At 47.3% G+C, this 19,385-nt stretch overlaps 1 protein-coding gene across 4 annotated transcripts in view; it reads left to right on the plus strand.

Moving 5' to 3' along the window:
* The window catches only part of LOC144729607 (ADP-ribose glycohydrolase MACROD1-like), a 192,003-nt gene extending 176,590 nt beyond the window's left edge, over positions 1–15,413 (plus strand). For 2 of the 4 annotated variants that reach the window (XM_078609979.1, XM_078609980.1), the window contains exons 11-13: positions 3,835–3,924; positions 4,075–4,103; positions 7,623–15,413. In XM_078609979.1, coding sequence (XP_078466105.1) covers positions 3,835–3,924; positions 4,075–4,100 — 116 coding nt within the window. In that variant the 3' untranslated portion in view covers positions 4,101–4,103; positions 7,623–15,413. The remainder of the gene's footprint in view (positions 1–3,834; positions 3,925–4,074; positions 4,104–7,622) is intronic. The other 2 variants (XM_078609981.1, XM_078609982.1) reach the window with 1 other exon arrangement.
* The last annotated feature ends 3,972 nt before the right edge of the window (positions 15,414–19,385 follow it).

Consider the following 19,385-nt stretch of genomic DNA (forward strand, 5'->3'; position numbering starts at 1 on the left):
GAGATGCAAATTGCACGTAGGACGGCGCTACATAAAGCTAACATTTTATTCTAATAATTAAAATTTTTGTTCTCGTTATGAACAAAAACACCGGCTTCAATGCGGACATCGGTCATGGTGCGTTAAACATGTCGAGCTTGCTCGTGCACATGTAAAAGTCTTGGGATGTAAAGTGTGCGGATGTCAAGTATGGCGATGCGTAGGCATTTGTGGGATTGCAGCGGCATTGGGGAAGATGCATCATTACCAAGAGTACACTTTGTCAGCAAGAGCGCCGCAGTTTGCGGATATAATTGTCTCGGCGATGACATTATGAAATGTCTGCTATCGTTCATTAAGTCAACATTTGGCTTCCGTCCTACCAACTCTCATCTTCAAACAAATGGATAGCAAAATGTCCTCGGAAAATAATATCGCAGAGACATTTAGATACTGCTGACAGGCCTGTACCGTGGTAGGAAACTAATTGCGTCCAGCGGTGGTGTATCACGCAACACTTTATGTTTCAATACGGCAAGCTGGTGTCGTGTGTTATCTTTTTTAGTAGTGCAGAACTCGTGGTCCTCAAGTTGCGAGCGCAAATTCGTTTTGGATACTAATAGGGTTTTTCCCCTTTTTTCTGGCAACAAAACTGACACCTTTTGCAAGGAATCATTCTTACATTAACCACAATACTTGCAGTCAAATGCAAACAAAAAACAATACTCTGATAATTTATGCATTGTCTTTGAAAGTGATTGGTCCACACCAGAGACAGCTTTCTTTAGAGCCTAGTCTCATATGGTGTTCGACCAGATGACGCCAAAAGGCGTACAGTTCGTTTTGGATGTTGAGGCCCGGCCTCTCTTCTATCCGGGCTTGTTCGTAAGAGTACCGCCCCCGTGGGGAATCAGCAGTGTTTGTCCTCGAGGGTGACTCGGAGATGTGAACTCCCTCGCCTGGTATGCTGGAGGTCAGCGGGTTTGATCCCAACCCTGACTCCAGCTGCTGTATATTTGGAGTTTGCGTTTTCTCTCTCTCTCCTTGGTCGTGTGGATTTTGTCTGCGTGGGTCCTCTGGTTTCTCCCTCCACATTTAGGAGCTTGTGTTTAGATTATTTACATTCTTTGGCTACTGCTATAAATTGCCACTTCGATGAACTATTTTTTTTTGCGGCGGGGGGGGGGGGTTGCTTCTGAAAAAGAAGCTAAAATCACTTTATAGCTCAATGGGCTTTTCCTCGTAAAATAGTACTTTTGTTTCGTGATTTCTTTACCTTTTCCTTTGTTGCCCTCCTGGTAGGATGCGGATGGTTTAGTTTTATTTGTATTTCTTTACTTTTCTTGTACTTTGCACTACTATAGTGTTTTGTACTGTTTGTTATAACGTTGTTACCCGCTTAACACGTAGGCTTTCGCGACCAATATCCATAATAGAGGTTTTTGGGTTAGATCGCGTAAATATATAAAAGTGTCGTTAAAACCCGCCACCACCCGACAGCCAACTAGTAAGGGTTGTCACGTAAACAGAACATGGACAATTCGTCACTAGTACAGCACACAGGTGTGTTGGAGAGCCAAGCCACAACATTTGCAATCTGAGTACGACGTTTCGCCAGTTATTACAAAGAGCTTCATCAGGCCACAGCCAGATTTGTGTAGAAGTCTTACTGTTTCGTTCCCTATATAGAGGCATAGATGTGTTGACCACCCTTCTTCCTGTCTATTGTATTTGTTAAAATAGCCCTACCAACGGTGATCCCTATTGAAGTACGCTGCCCTTTGTAGGCATCAATTTAAGTAATGTATTATTTGATGATTCGCTTCCACGCAGCACGAAGACAGGAGCTATCCGAACGGTTAAAGTTATTTTGATTTCTTTCAGTTTCGATAGTATTCTCTAATTATCTAAATCAATTGAGTGTCCTTGTTGGCACGCGTATTCTGCTACTGCTGACAGTTGCATTTGGGAGAATTTAATATTTCTCTGATGTTCTTTTAGTCTCGTGCTGATCATTCGTTTTGTTTGCCCAACATAACATTCACCACATGTGCAGTTAGTCCTGTACACACCGTCGGTTGATCGCTTCGGTAATACATTATTTGTACCAGATATTAGATTCTGTATTTTATGTACCGTGCCAAATCTGACTTGGATATTTTGTTTTTCCAAACATCTGGCTAGTTTATCAGTTACTCCCGCAATGTACGGTATTTTGATCGTTTTAATTACATGGGCAGTTTCAATGCTCTTGTTAGTTGATTTGTTTTTGGTATTCAATGCCCTGTTGATTTGTGCATCATTGTAACCGTTCATTTGCAGCGCTTCTTTAACATGTTGAATTTCACTTCTCAGACTGTCACCATCCGACACTTTCTTAGCTCTATGAATGAGCGTCTTGATAAGAGCAGATTTCTGTGCGGGGTGATGGTGTGTGTCAGTATGCATTTTCTTTCGAGAAGCACTGTGTGTTCTTACCCGCCCCTACTGAACATCTGTGACAAAGAGCTTCATAGCTCATTTGATTCCTCCAGTATAAATACACATTCTTATTCTGAGCTAAGCCGCAGAAATGTGGAATTTCCTCCGGAGGCTCGGGGTGAACCCAGACACGGGCACTGCCCTGCGCTCATTTAATTCGAGAAACAACGGGGCTTTAAAAACAATTTAACGTACAGACTGCAGTCGTGATTGCAAAGTTTAATGTGATGCAAGAAATACGCACTCAAGACGAATGTCGAGTGTCTAGACCGGGGGGGTCGGCAACCACAATAACCAGAAGAGACAATTTTTGTTCGAATTCGGTGGAGAAAAAAATACGACTTAATATTTCAAGAGCCGCAATGCACCGTGCGGTGAATACGAGACGGTGGTGGTCCTTCATAAATAACGGTCACGAACCATTCCTTGAAGAGCCGCAGGGTGCCGGCCGACCCCTCGTCTAGACAAATGGTCACGGCGCAGGTGGAATCTAAGAATGCCCCCATGGCTGCGCTTTGAGCAAGCGCGCGAGCGTCGCATAGAATCTGGGTGTGGTAATTCAAACATCTACCGAAGATTAATGCAGATCTTCAAGTGTAGCGAGATAATAGTGTTCGTCCGCCTGGTCGCCAAAGTCGTCGAACACGCACAACAAACACACACTAAAATAGATTAAGTTTGGCCAAGAACTGATCTGAACACACAAACGCTTCCGCTATATTGAACGACTGAACTTTGCAACGAGTCAATTTTTACGCAGTGCGTATGGAGGATAACAACCCAGAGTGACTGTTAACACGACCCCCGGGTGTCACGGTGGCGAGATGTTAATTACCTCGCCTGGTATACATGAGGTAGCTTCGATTCCGACCCTGATGCCTGCTGTACATTTGGAGTTTGCGTGTTCTCTCAACCCCCCCCACCCCCCCCCCCCTGTGGTCGTGTGGATTTTTGTCCGGGTCCTTTGGTTTTTCCCTCCACATTTAAAATCAATGTGAGTGTAGAGTGTTTTCCTGTTCTGAATGTACACGTGAAAGCCACTTGTGATGGCCAGGTTGCTTCTGTAAAAGGAGCTACGTCGCTAGGTGGGCCTTACCGGGTCAAATAAATTGTCAACAGTCTGTTAAGGTAAAATCACGTCGGTGAAAAGAAAAAAAAAGCATAAAAAATAATAAAAATAAATTTAAATTAAAATAACAAAATTTAGTTATTTTAATTTTTTTATTATTATTATTTTTTCACCTACGTGACTTTACCGAAAGAACCAAAGAGTATGGATCATTGCAGTCACGAAAACCTCAAATCTAGAATTAGTCTGTTAAGGCTCCAACGTGGCGGCGGGGCGGGGTGGGTGTCTTTGTCTTGTGTGCACAGACAGAGACCCTGAGGTTGCAGATGAAGACGAGTTGAAGGACGAGGACATGCCCAGCCAGGACCAGGACAGCGCCCCCAACAAGACGAGCGGTACAACGCCTGCTGCTGCTGCTGCCCTTGCTTGCTTCCATGCCTGACAACACGCAAGCGTAGCGACGCTTCGCTTGGCAAGCGCGCGCCTACCGTTGTGCATTTTGCGCAAACCTAACGCGATGATTGTTGTTGTTTTTTTTTCTGCAGCACCAAAATGCGTTTCGAAGATCTAAACGGTATTACATTTTTTTTCTTTTAATTTTGTGGGGTTTTTTTGTTGGCGTTTAATCAATTGGTTCTTTTTTAAGTGACGAAGTGTAGGTAGTGCTCCTGTCACTGAAGCGCAGCGTGATCCTTTGCCTGAGTTCCACGGAAGCTTCTAGGGGCCTAGCATTCCCATCAATTGACCGATTAACATACTATACGCTGTTGGGAATAATTTAATATCGCTACATTCTGTGTGTAACTATCTCGCGCAATTCAGTCCGGTTAATGCTTCGTTAAACATGGATATAATGTTCGCCGGTGCGGGTTAATCACGCTTGTAAAAAAACAAAATCTCTTAAAACGTCTTTACATGGTGGCTGCTGGTTGACTCCTTCGCTGCTCCTTACTCGTCGAGGGTCAGGGACTCGGTTTTCCATGTGACCACGAAGACTTCGCCGAGCAATCCGATTACTTGATGGAGCAAAGAAGACAGATGACGTATTCCAAGTCTTCACCCTCCCCCCCCCCCTCCCCCCCTAATTCTACGTGGGTAAACAATGAATGCGTTAATTCGTAATAGATTTTTGGGGTATGTCACGTAACGATCTGGCCAGGTTTCTGTTGTAAGGCCCTCCACCACCCGTCTCGGCCGAACAAATGAACTTGTTACGTGGACAAGTGTCTGTTATTGTTTCAGCTCGCACGTCGCTAAGTTGAAGAATAATTCTTTCAATCGAATATATCAGTTAGACGCGATGCTTTCCTTGAATTGAAGCCAAGCACCTTCAGGAAAATCCATAAAATACAGAATCTAATATCTGGTACAAATAATGTATTACCGAAGCGATCAACCGACGGTGTGTGAAGGACTAACTGCACATGTGGTGAATGTTATGTTGGGCAAACAGAACGAATGATCAGCACGAGACTAAAAGAACATCAGAGAAATATTAAATTCTCCCAAATGCAACTGTCAGCAGTAGCAGAATACGCGTGCCAACAAGGACACTCAATTGTCTGAATTTCAGGAAGTCCAAATAACCATGTCACTTGAACCCAGCTTATTAAATAGGTGTCAGTCACGACCTCAGAGCAACAACCAATCTGATTGAACCCACGCTAGAAAATTAACCATTCTTAAAATCGAGAGGTTGACCACATCCACGTGCTCGCATTGCTGGCTCAATAACATCGATGATAATTCCGTTGCTAATATTGCCGCGTCCGTTGTGTCGCGATCGCGGACCGACCCGCGAGAATCGGCAGCTCGTGGTCCGTGAGTCGGTCGCCCGCCCGCCCGTCAGCGCGGCAGCCGCCTGCTGGGTTCAACTCGGGTTCAGCGTGTGACCTGCCCCGCCGCGTGGAATGCGAGCCATCGGCATTGCGACGACGGCGGCGGCGGCGGTGGCAGTCAGCCGTCTCGATTGTTAACCCCCCCCACCCTCGTCACTCGGCAAGTCTACCGGAACTGAAATGCCAAATTAAGCGCCAATGCCACTCATCACCCGCAGTGAATGTAGGCGGAGGTTTGCTCAGTGCGATTTGAGGGAGTGACTGCTTAGCGTTTGTGTCCGTGTCTTTGTGTCCATGTAGGCCGGGCGTAGTGCTGCCCTCTCCCCCACCCCGCTTGTCTGCCGTGCCGGCATTCGTAGGTGCTCGCTCACAGCACTTGCCCCAAAAGCCTGTTAAGGCTACACGGGGGATGTTTGTCTTTGTCTATGTAAGTGCTGACCACACGTCGCCCCTTTGGGTGCTGCGCGGGTCTTATTAGGTCTTCGCGAACAGCACCTGCGCCTGTTGTCTGCAGGACTAAAATGAGAAGTGGTTGAATTTTAAATGCGTATGCATTGTGTGTGTACATACTGTGTGTGGGGTGCGGTAATGTATGTAAATAATTTGTGTGGGGAGCGGTAGTGCAGTGGTCGGTGCAGTGGGCAGCGCACTACTCTGTGAACCCGGCGACCCGACCTCAATTCCCACTCACAGCCATCATCGGTGACGAATGTCTGAACCGGCCCAGGGCTTTTTCTAGGTTGACTCGGCCTTAAATGGGTACCTGGTACGGTCTGTATAAATCACCGGCGATGCAGAGATAGAGGCGGCCGCGCTTGGTGCTGGCCACCCACACCGTCATATGTCCTGCCGGCTTTAATAGGTGCTCGCTTAACAGCATTTGTCCCAACAATCTATTACAGTCTACATGGGGGAGTTTTGTCTTTGTAGACATTTGTCTGCATTGAGGTAGATCACCTCTTCCCATTTACTCCTTCGACAGGCTAAAGCAGCTTTACTCTTGCCAGACTTTGTAGTGATTTTTGTATATCATGAAAAGTGTCCAATTAATACAGAAGCTTACTTTTATCTATGCCGAAATAAACGCGTTTACAAATTTGGGACCGTACGTTCCCTTCACACATACATACGGTGTGAGCTTTGTAATGTGTGCTATGTGCACTATGCCATTTGTACGTAACCTACACGGGCATGCGTACACCTCGCAGTCTTAAGATGAGTTAATGCTCTCGGCAGCTGATGAGAACATCGGTCAGCTGGAAAAAAATGTGAGCAGGTGAAACAAAACTAAGGTGGAAGGTGTGCGTGTGTATATGTCACGATGTCATCGGCAAGGCCGCACGCAACAACGATGGCAGTGGTGGGGGGAGGGCTACATCGTCCAGACGATGACGAGAATGTGTGAAACCGCCAAAGATGTTGTGTGTTGCTTTCTTGCTGTGGAATTTGAAATTACTAAAATGTCGGTGAAATAGGATGTATCCATTTGTTGCGTGACGTGCATTGCATTGAGGGCCATTATTGACACGATTGCACAAAGCTTGTGTGCATCTCAGGTTTGCGTCATTATTTGTCTCTGGGTGGAACGGTGGCATTGCGGTTAGCACATTGCACTACGAGCCCGGCCGCCTGAGTTTGATTCCCGGCTAACGCGAGTGGCGTCTGAACCAGTCCTGGGTTCTCCCCACCCCTAACCCAATGCGCACTGACCAGCATGGTGAAGTATGGTCAAACGATTATTGTGACCGACACAGCATAGGAAGGCCTTCTTCATCCAACAATGGATTGACAAAAGGGCCATGCATTATTATTGTTTCGTGGTCTAATAGTAAGAGTACCGTCATTTATTTCCAGCAAAGCTTCGTTGAGTCCCAAAGACCCTTTTATTTGTAGGATTCTGTATGGAGTTGTTGGTCATTTCCCTGTTTTAAGTCGTGAGAGAAGTTGTGTTCACGTGAGTGAAAACCACGAGCAGCGCCCAGTGGAACACGAACAATTACAGGGAGACAACAATCAAAGGTCCACACAGATGGGTTTACGAACCCTCGTTTGTACCGCTCTCTACTCAGTGGCTACCTTGCAGCAGCCGAGGGGAATGGAGAGTTTCACAAGCTCTCCTTGATCCAGCAACCTTTGGACGATGGATGGGAACGCTTGCTTGTCTTTCATGTGGTATCCACTGCACTGGACCTGTCGTTGGATCTCTGTGTTTAATTCGATATCTCTGTTGTGTTTCCTTGACCCTTGCCCTGCAGATTAATCAAGGAGAGAGGGACGTTTTCCACGGCTACAGCAAAGCAAATGTGATAGGCAGACTGTGCACAATTATAATCCAGCACAGGTAACATTGGTCACATGCTCACTCGTCTAAGCAGTGAACATACGTACATAGGCTTGGGATATGTATATTGGTTGCACTGTTATGAATTAAAGTAAATTCAAGCCTGACAATTTTGTGTACCCTAAAGTAAAAAAAAATAGGAATTTTCCACAACATTTGGTTTCTCTTTTTCAGTCACTTCCAGTTTTTCTTTGGCAACGTTCCATTGTGCTCTTAGTTTTCCGGCTACATTCCTGATGTTCGCAAAATCTCGCACGGTACATTCAGCTGACAAGTTTGGCGGGTTTGCCGTGACCAGCGACGTTGGAGAGAGATTGTAAATGCAACCTTTGGCGGGTTCACTCTGTCGAAGATGTGAAATCTGTTCCCTGGACGTTTACCGGTCTGATGTGACACCAAGACCCGTTTTGTGACATTTATTCGGCGATGGAAAAATATTGAGGACCTTGATGGACTTGGGTTTAAGACTTAAATTAAAGAGAAAAAATTCTGGTTCCAGTTCCGTAAACTTGGTTGTTGTTCCAAGTTTAGTTTTGCGTAACTTGAATAATAACCGCTGCCAGCTATTCTATATTTTATTTCAGATTAGGTGAATATACCGGTAAAAAAAAAGGAATAAAACGCGTGCAATTAGTTATTTTAATGGATTGAATGATGACAAAAATTAACGATGTTTTAAATGATGAGTATGACCGATGCAAAGTGACTGGCGGGCAAACCCACACGGACTTTAATCACAGGACAAAGTGGAAACCACTTCAAAGTGCAAACATGTTACGTTCATGTTAATTTAACTGCTTGTAAAATTCAGTACCAGGCACATTTGTACCAGGCAATGAACGGGCTTGGACAAATAGTACCGTTAGAATGGATTAACGTTTGATTCATCTGCTCCAAATATTCACATCTAGTTTTACACGTACAATTAGATTCGTGAGCCTGAAAAAATAACATTTCCATCTGCTTGTACGTGTACAATTCGTGCTCATGACATGCGCTTCTCCACTGTTGCGTCTGTTTGCAACACAAAGGCAAATCAACTCTCCCGATGGCGACTCGAAACAAATGGGTCGCATCGTTGAATAGCCACAGTGGCGTTGTTGACGGATCATAAAAAAGAAAAGGGTGGTGGTTTGATTTTGTCTGAAACGACCTCGAGATTGTGGGAAGCCCCCTTTAATAATGCCTCTCACTTTACATTCGTGGCGACGTAATCTTTCCGGAACGCGAGTCCGTGCATACCAGCGGTCGGCAGCTGTTCTTCTGGAACTGAAATTGGAGCGAATTAACCCTTTTCCGTTCTGATGACGTTACGTGTACGTCATCAGTTTCTCTTCTGAGTCCGTTCCGATGAAGAGCTTTATCGGTACCGAGGCTCCCACAAGGCCATGCGGGAGGGCGTGTGGCACAGTTTGGCGTCAGCTGCCGTGCGGTATCGCTACAGTTCTTTGCGGCGAGTGCAGCATCTTTAAAAAACAACGGCGTCACCGCCTCAATTAATTTAACGCTGAACCGTTTTTGCGCATTCCGAAATTCATCGGTGAACGGGACCCACGCTGCAACTTGCAGTCATCTCTAAATGGGAAAGGGTTGATTGGCAATTGATCGTTGCCTTGCCACCAAGCGTACATTTCTGCCCCTCAATGGAAAACAAACAAATGAGCCAAGTAAATTGTTTGCGCATTCCAAAATGCCATTCACACGAACGTACTGCGCGGTGTTCTCCACATGTTAACGTGTGAATGTGCTTGGCAAGCATCTTGGATACCGTCAACCAAATTGAATTGCGGGACTCTGATGGGTTTGGGGGGTGGGGGCCGCTCTCCGGAGCGATCGGCGTGCCGAGCGCAGCGCAGCGGGAACGAGGAATCGCTGCACAACGAGTCGCGGAGAGAAACCGCGCTCGAAGCTGCTTGTCCCGTCCAATGAAATGGGCGGCGGGCGGTGCAATTCGTGGAGAGGCGGGCAGAAGACTCGCACGTGAACACACGCGCTCACATCTTGTGAAGCTCCAGAGGGGGGCTTGCCCTTGGAAATTTCGCTCAATTGCCAATAAGCCGTACCCTGCGGAACGCATTTATTTAAACGCGGTCATCAAAGGACCTGAACTACGCATACCCAAAGCTGGATAAAAGGGGGGTGGTGGCATTTAACCGTTGGAGAAATTCTCACAAACACGGGGGCAGCCATGCTGAGTACATGAATTCAAACGTTTAATGTTTTCACGAAACCTATTATTATTTTCTGCGTCGCTCCAAAGCGCGTAAGTCGCACATTACTGATCCATTCATCCATCCATCCACACGTGTCTGTGCCTATTCCAAAAGTGTAACCTCTTTATATTTTGTGTAAAGTAATTCCAGGCCCTTCGGGAGCTTATGAAATCGTGTTTTGCTTTGTGACAAGTCGCGTGATCTTTGATGAGAACCACGAACAGCAGATGCGTCGTGTCAAAGATATACGGAGGCTGCCTTAAAAAAAACAACAACAAAAACCCATCGTCAACTCGAATTTGCGAGCGGCCGTTCGCTTGCGGTGAGCACTGAACATTTGACCCTGAGTTGTGCACAAGCGAAGGGCCGCGCGCTCAGTGCGTGGCGAGGCGGCGGAGTCTGTCGTTTGGCGTGGTTTTCATCGTCCGTTCAGTGGAAGGCATTGCTCTGCTCATTCGGCAGAATATTTATTTATGGTTTATTTCGATTGCATTGCTTTTTGGCTTCTCTTAGGTTTTAATTTTATTGATTTTTTTTTTTGTGGTTTGGTGTGTTTCTAACGACGAGACGGGCGATGGTGCCAAACTTCCTGCGCGTGCGTTTCAAACCGTGCGGACAACTCAATAGGTGACTTGCAAGCACGCGGACTCGATTTGTTTCAATATCGCATCCTGTTGAGATGTAGCCTGATAGATAATATTTAATGGTGGGGCACCAGTCGACTTTATCAGATGTAATATATATACATAATTACATACAAATAGCAATTATGTAGACTATATTTAAATCTACCCCCTGCATCCCAGCGCTGAAACACTACACGAGCATCAAAAACACTAAAGTGCTTATAAATTTTAAAACAAAGTAAAGTGAAGCAATGAAACATTAAACGAATATTAAACGTGGATGAAAAAAAGGCAATTTACTCCTAGGAGAAAAAGTAGTTGTGATACGGCGCTCATCTGCGAAAAGCTTGCCGCTGTTCTTTGTTCTCACCCCGCACGCGTTTTTGAAGCCGTCGTTGAAAGGTTAAAAAAAACAGCGACGACGAAAGCGACTTGGAAAAAGTTTGCTCGGAGATTCGCTCGCGCGGCAAACGGCGAGCTTCATCGGCGGGGGGGGGGGGGGCCACGTGGATGACGACGTCGACGACGACGCGGCGTTCGCGCCGTTTGTCGCGCGACCTCATCGGCTTCTTCCGCGCGTTTCATCGCAGCGAGCGGCGGGCGGCGGCGTAAACGTCTCCGCACCCCAGATCCGACGCGACGGCGCCCTTGAAGGCCCAGGGCGACGAGAGAGAGAGAGAGAGAGCGAGGCGCTCGCTTCATTTTAATTTCACATTTCTCGAGTTAGGATTTATCCGGCGATTCGTGGTGGCGGTGAGGGCGCGGGGTTTGTTTGGTCCACATTAAGACTTTAAATGTCGTTGGGAGTTTCTTGTTGTTTCTTGCGGAAATAAGTTTTGCTAAAACCTGACCTTGCTAAATGTTGAAACAAAAATGTTATCAAATTATTTGGGGGAGGGGGGTGGTATCGGGTTAACCCTTGCTTGGCAGTGAGCGGACGAACACAGCTTCGCTTGCGAGCATCGCTCCTGGAAGGCTGTTCATTTTGGGGGGAGGGGGGGGTGTAAAATAAACTTCCAATAAATAAACTTATACGCAAAAGCATTTCTTCCAACGGGGCTCAGTGCAACCTGGGTTTGTGTGATGAGGTCCGTGCACCCCGTGTTTGTTCATCAGTCTTATCTTGAGCCGAGGGCTTTAGGTGTCCACAATAACAAAACAAAAATTCCTGCAGATAAATGCTCTATATTTGTTCATGCTGTTTAAGTTAAACGTTTTACCCAGCGGTCCGTTAAAAATTAATTTAGTTGTGTTCGGTTGTAAGCCTTAATCATCGTGGTTTAGCGTGCATTGGTAAAGAAAAAACACAAATCGAAAGAGCGATCAAAACAGTTGCCCTCTGCAGTCATTGTGGATTTATGTTCTGTGACTTGTTGTTTTGCTGTGATTGCATTCGTTCGAATACTGCGGGCTTGGTTTGGGTCTCAGTTTCTGTCTCCGTGCGCCTTTGGTCATTCGTTATTGTCTGCGATTTGTGTTTGTATTCGTGTAGTTTTGATCACGAGAAGCGCTGTCTCTGTACTACAATCCTCACGCTTTCAAATTAACAGAACAAACCGCGTCTCACTGTGTTAGACCATTAATGCACTGCCTCATTTAGTTTCTAGCTCTTGTTGTTCTTCTTCTTTAAGACTTCTCTGGCAATCCGTTGGTGGTAGGTTTTGTTCTCCTTAGCCCAATGGTGCCTCATTTGAACGTGTAAAATAAAGACTGAGCCGTGTTAAAAAAAAAAAAAAGTCGAAGCGAAACAAAGTTAGCGAGAAAAAAAACCGTGCGGGCTCAAAAACCCCCATCTCGTAACGTATCGTTTAGAAAATTACTTTGACATGTAATTAGCCGGAGGGGGGGCCCCCTCCTACCTTACCTTCGTTTAAAAGTGAAACCTAGTCATCCGAGCAGTGTTCTCCTACCAGTGCGGTTTCAACGAGAGGGAGACGCGCGTCCTGCGATGCGGTTGATTGTGAGCATGTGGGTGTTGTCTTGGGCGTACCGAACCGATGGCACCGTGGGGTCGCGGCGCGATTCTTCGTCCATGACCCGGTGGCTTTGAGATGCCGTTTCGGGAGCAGGGGTGGTGGGACAGTGTGCCAGGTGTCGTAACTACTTTTGTGAATACATGGGGGGGTGGTTGTTGTTGTGAAGTCACCAGGAGCTGTGGCCTGGCTTTGGTCAGTGGCATTTCAGGGATTTAATCGTGATTAAAAACTAAAAGTTGAGAAAAAAAATCACGACGGCATCCGTGGTGTGGTCTGATGTGGTGTGTACTCAAACGATACTCAAACAACCTCGAGAGAGAGAGTATAGAGAGATAACATGAAATGCGGTGAATAATTTACATAAAATTTATATTTCAACCAACGTCAAATTAAAGCAAAAAAATCATTAAAATTTTCGTAAACGCACACCTTTTCAAGATTTCAAATGACGAATTCAAATGCACCGCGCTGTTGAAGCACTTCATCCTCTCGTTACGCATGGGACATTAACGAACATCTGAAATGGCCCGTTGTGTGATTTGGCCCGCTGACGCCATGACGATTTCCCGCCGTGCCCCAAGGCCACGGCCTGGACCCTGGGTGATCCTCGGGTGAAGTTTTAAATCTGCCAAGTGGCTCCTTGTTGTCGCAGCCTGTCCCGCGGAGTGTTTTCACTTGGGGGAGAGACTAACTTGAGCACTTGGATTGTCAGGAGTAGTCCCGTCTGCAAGCGGCGGGATGAGGGCATTCGCGGCTGGCCAACACGAACCCTGCTTGTTCTCGGTACGGTGTGAAGCACGGTCGCACGCAAATGCGCATCGTGATGTTCACACCCGTGTGTGCCTGCCCCCCCCTCCTCCCCCCGATCTGTCAGGGGTGGCTTTTTTTGTACCCCCAGTACCCTAATGGCGCTAATCGCGTCGGGTGTAAGCATCGTATATACCACGCTGTCTGGGTGTTTTTTTTCTCGGTAAAAACAAGGCGAAGGGAGAAACCGGGGGAGACGTGTTTGTAAAGCGCAGTGTTTCGAGTGTGCCAGTGCGCACACGTTAAGCAATACGCACGGAAATACAAAGTAACGCGTTTTAATGAAAAGAACAAGCAGGCTTTGTAGTGGTATATGATGTAATCCTTTACAGGATATATCAGACGCGTTACTCATCTAGAGTCGGGGTAGGTAATGACCCGAATCCGACCAGGTGCCACGGCGATTAGAGAGTGCGGCTCCCAATTAGAAGGTGGCAGCTTTGCATTCCGGTTGGGGGGCCGACTGTTCTCTCCCCCCCCCCCCCCGCTATTCCTCCGGGTTCCATAAAAATGCGTGCCACCTTGTGGAAAGTCATCGGCATGTTGTCCGCCGCACAAAACCCACGATTGCCATAGGAATGTGGAATTTCCACAGTCTCAAGCACCACCGCCCCATTACGCCCGTTTGGTGAAAAGCCTCCACGTCGACGTCAGGTGCCTGAAATGTCACGCGCGTTTATTAAATTCGGAGCGGATTATTTGAAGGTAAAAAAGAGCAAGTGCTAAAGTAGTACCCTTGGCCCAAGTGACACACTCCTGGATGCCATTGAATTGTAAAGCAATCTTCCGTCGACTCAACTCCCCCACCTCCCAGCCTCTGATTATATTTTAATATTCTTGGTGTGAAACGTTATTACCGTCGTGCTCTTCGATTGACCGCAATAACTGGCCACAGTTAACTTTTTAACGGATCCACCTTCATCCAGTTGGAGGAGTCGAGACGTGGTGACTTGTTTATCCCCTAAGCCCTGGAAACGCACCCAGCCCACTCGTCTTGATCTCTCCTTTGAAATGTCATTCCAAGAGACCGGTTTTCAGGCCACTTTTTAAACAGATTCCAATTGTGTTTGGCTCTTGGCTTTGTTTGAAGGCGGCTGGTGATTAAGCCAAAAAATAAAAGTTCGAGAATTCAGTTCACACGGGTTGACTTGTTAAAAAAAATGCACCTGGCCTCTAAAGTGGACTTAACAAAACAAACTCTGTCCAGCCACAGTGGCTAATTCAACAGGCAGGAAGATGCATGCAGGCCAGAAACAATATAATAAATAAAAAAAGATGTGTTAAACGACAAAGTATAGCGACAATCCCAGCAGCTATTGTACGTCAAGATGACTTAACAATTGGTGCACGTCACGATGCACGTAGAGCCACGTGTGATGGCTACAGTGTGCTCTCACGAGTCGTGTTGGGGATGACGCCCGTGCACATTTTGCCTCGCTGTGAAATTAACGAGAAGGGAAAGAAAAAAACGCCGAAACCTCGGGCTCGTTTAAAGAGCTCTCGTGGCCATCACAACGTGACGATTGTCGTCCTCTTGACACGCAAAGTGTGCTCGGTGTTTCACATTACATTTTTTTGCAGCTCGTGACACCTTTTGCACATGTATTCTTATGGAACTGACGTCGAGAAAAAGTGGCTTTGTAAGAGTTCTTATTGCTATTATTGATCTGAAATGTTCAAATGTGGATATTTGTCGCAGCCGTTGCTGCACGCAAAGTCGCCGCCGCCGCGGGTCCATTCGAATATTCATACCTGAAACACGCACTGTTTCTGTTCTTTTGGGATGGTGTCAAACAAACAAGTTTCCTCGTCGTGTCCATGCCGCAAATCCTAAATTTTGGTCTCCTGGAGGCGATGTTTCAAGTCCGAGAGGGGGGTGGGGGGGGGGCTCTGGTGTTGCTCCTCTGTCACGACCGAAGTTATCCGCAGCGAACTGTTGGCAACCCTCCCACCAGTGACGCTAAATATTGCTCGCGAGCTCGACTTTCCGCACACGTGAGCTTCGGACTTGCTTTGCATGCATGTGGCTTATTTACGACCTTGTTTGGTGATTGTTATAAAAAAATAAATGTTGGGAGATCGATGCGTGGTCATTCTCCCCCCCCCACACACACCGTTCGTGTAAACAAATGTCGTCCGCCGAATGTTCTGATGTGTTTTCTCCGCTAAGTTATCGGTGTTCTAACCAATGTTTGTGATCGTGGTTGATGATTCTGTTGATCGGGGGGGGGGGGGTGAGGATGTCCACTTGCAGTGAAGATGTCGGTGATGTTCTTGCGATGGTGACGGGCTCGCGATGATGTGCATCGCCACCACAAGTAATGGGCCTCCTCCCGAGTTATTTTGAACAGACTGCATCTCATGTCACATTAGTTTCGTTGGATGCTTCATTTGGTGGTTGTGGGGGGGGGGGGTGCTCTCTCGAGCGCGACCGTGCAACACGCTCGTTGCCCAGGGTCGTCTTCCACACCGCCCCCCCCCCCCCCCGTGCATGAATGTTACGTGCCCTCTGTAGTCACTGATGCGCTGAGCGAATGGTGAGCGTATGTGGAGAGAAAGAAAAACGAAAGTTGGTGGGTGCTTTTGTGTGCTGTGAACCGACAACTAAAGGCGCATTGAAACTCCTGCTCAAGACGAAACGCGTGGAGCGGTTTATATCACCAAGATAGCAAACAAACAAACAAAACAACAACCCCCACCTTTCACCGATCGGCTTAGGAAGCTGCGCGGTTAATGTTTCCCAGGAGCACGCGACGACTCGGCGAGCGAGCGATTTTTTGACGAGCGAGCGAGAGAGCGAGAGCCTCTCCTCGTCTCTAGCGGTGGGACGTCGAGAGAGCCCTGCGCTTGGTGACGCGCCGCCGTCTCGCGCATCGGCGCCGCGAGGGCCGCCCTCGGTCAGCCGCCTTGCACTGGCGGCGCGGACACACACACGGGCACACACACGGCACACACACGACACACAGACGGCCACAGACGGGTACACTCGGGAACACATGGGCGCACACGGCACACACGGCAGATGGGAACACACGGGCACATATGGGCACACACACGTGAACACACGGGAACACACGGGCACATATGGATACCAAGACGAAGGTCCCCCCCACCGCATGTTAGCCTTGACAGACTGTTGGGGCAAGTGCTGTTAGCGAGTACCTATGAAGGCCGGCACGGCACACGAGCGGATTGGGTGGTAAACACCACGCCCGGCCGACATAGACACAGATACTAAGATCCCTCGTATGGCCTTAACAGACTGTTGGGGCAAGTGCTGTTAGCGAGCACCTCTGAAGGCCGGCACGGCAACGAGGGGGTGGGTGGGCAGCACCATGCCCGGCCGCCTTTGTCTCTCCAGTGGCGATATCTACACACCGCACCAGGTACTAATTTGAGGCCGAGTCGACCCAGGGTAGGTTCAGAACCGGTTCAGGTAATTGTCACCGGTGTTGGCCGTGAGCGGGACTCGAACTTGGGTCGCCGGGTTCGTAGCGCGGCGTAGCGCTAACCGCTGCACCACCACTCCCCACAGGCACACGCCCGGAGATGGGTGGGGGTCCAGGACCGGTCCAGATCTCACTCGCCACTGATGTGAACTGTGGCTAGGAATTGAACTCGGGTCACTGGGTTCAAAGTGCAGCGTGCTTACAACTGCAACAACGTTCCATCCCCTGTTATTAATGTGTCTCCAAACAGGAGATTAGAGTGGCTAAGCTGAACCTTTTGGGAAATGAAATATGCTGACATTGCGCTTCGCTCATACATCTGTCTCCACGTGGAAAAATACAAGCAATTTCCCACATCCCATCGCCTCCCACGGCCTTCTGGGAGTTCTTAATTCGGCAGTATTACTTCAGCACGTGCAAAACTTTGGACCGGTTTTCACATTCATAATCAACGTTTTTGGGTTTAGATCGCATTATTTATAAATGTGTCGTAACCCTCCACCACCCGACACGGCCAATCAGTAAAAAAGTGTCACGTTGACAAAAGACAAATAGTTCACTGCTTTAGCCCACCGGTGTGTTGAAGCGTGAAACCACAACATTTACAAAAAAAATGTTAGTACGACGTTTCGCTGGTAATTGCATCCAGCATCATCGGGCAATTCGCCAGGTTACGACACATTTATAAATAACGCGATCTAAACCCAAAAACGTTGATTATGAATAATATTGGTCGCGAAAGCCTGCTTGTTAAACGGTTTTCACATTCATTGTCTCATCAGCAGTCCGGCTCGCTTGACACCAATACTGGTGATCTGGGAAAACAAACCGATCGTGTCACTGGTGTCCCCCCCCTTTCCCTCCTTTAGTCTCCAAACATTAAAGAGAGGGGGCGGTTAAGAGCACGTGATCTTCCACGACGCTTGAGACCATAATACAGCGTGCGCACTGTGCTCAACCGCAATGCATTAATAATTTTTCTAAAAATTCAAGAACAAGAGAGACGCCGCGTGACTGGTGTGTGTGCTTCAAAGCCGCGGTTTGCCACAAGCTACTTACACCGATTGCAACGCCCCGTGACTCAGAAACCACACGGCGGCCAATGATACGGACATTTACAAAAGTCACGTTGCCGCGGGAGACGGCGGCGGCTCGGGGTAGGCCTTCATCCAGCAGTGGCTAGATCGTGGCTGATGAAAGTCGAGGGAGAGAGGGCACGAATGCATCGTTGCTTTATCTGATTTTGTCCCGCAGTGCCGAGTGGTTGTTCATTCACAGGATCGCCTTCCGAGATCAGCTCCTCTCGCCAAGGGCCCATTCGGCCCATCATCTTCTGCCGAGGGTCAATAAAATTGGTACCAATTTCTCTGCATGTCTGTGTAGAGACACCGACTTCGCGTTCACCGGAGTCTGATGATGTGCATGATGAGGCCTTGTTTGGTTTCACTCGAGAACATTCCCGGTCTGCCTCTTGCTGTCGGTACAACAATTTTTCGGCCAGTGTGTCATGTGACGTTCCTCATGTGCGTGTGTGTATATATGTGTACGGCGTATTTGCCTTTTACCCTCTTAATTCATATTTGTCATCGACATCGTGGCACGAGACGGATGCGTTTGTAACGTGGCAGCTTGCACGGCATCACGCCGTGTCTTGAGAATGGAAGCTGACATGGCAGAACGACGTCTGAAGTCTCTTCTACAATCCTCGGTCTACACTCAGAGACACGTCTATGAACGCTCGACAAAGGTCGTTTATCACATGTGAAATAGGACCACAGTTATTGGGTTTTTTTTCAGAGCGGGAATTCGCCAAGATGCCAAATTGAACGTGCCACCGAATGTCGTGCGACTTTCAGTGTGGTCATTGGTGTCCGGGCTGGCATCCGATAAACCTCTGCACTTGAGCTGCCGGTTTAATAAACGGGTGGCTGAAACATCGCTTCCCAAACCTCGGCTTTCCGCAGTGTCAGCTCGCAACTCTGACCTTTGAGGCACCCGTGGTCATGTCAAGTTGCACGTCTCATTCCCAATGTAAAACGATGACAACACTGGTCAACACACTTTTTCTGGCATAAGGTATTCCAACGGTTTCAAGGTAATTTTGGGGTGCTGATTCCAAATCTGGCATCAGTTTTTGTCTATCACATCAGGTTTTTGAGATATGAAATATTGCATTTTCAATAAAAACTGCAGAAGAAAATTATTAAATATATGTGGATATCTACATAAAATTATATTATAAACACACTATCCTAAAAATACAGCACCATATTTTACCACTAAAGCAGTCACTGACTCGCAACAACTTGCAATCATAAGTGACAGAGTTAATTTCGGGTCAAATCAATGAAAATGGGGTATGCCGATAGCATAAAAATGAGATGTGATAGAGCAAATCTGAGATCAGATTTGGAATCAGCACCCTGAAATTAGTCTAAAACAGCTGCAAAAGTCCAGGCCAGAAAAAAATGTTTTTTGTTGTTGTTGATCAGTGCAATGTTTATAAGTCAAACTACAAAGGAACGGTGCCGCCTGGAAGCATTATTAACATGAAAGTGTGTCTACATTTGAATGCAAAATGTAAAAAAACACGGTATGCATTCAAA

This window comes from Lampetra planeri, chromosome 33 (assembly GCF_965212315.1).
Source record: "Lampetra planeri chromosome 33, kcLamPlan1.2.h2, whole genome shotgun sequence".
In the NCBI taxonomy this organism is placed as follows: Eukaryota; Metazoa; Chordata; class Hyperoartia; order Petromyzontiformes; family Petromyzontidae; genus Lampetra; species Lampetra planeri.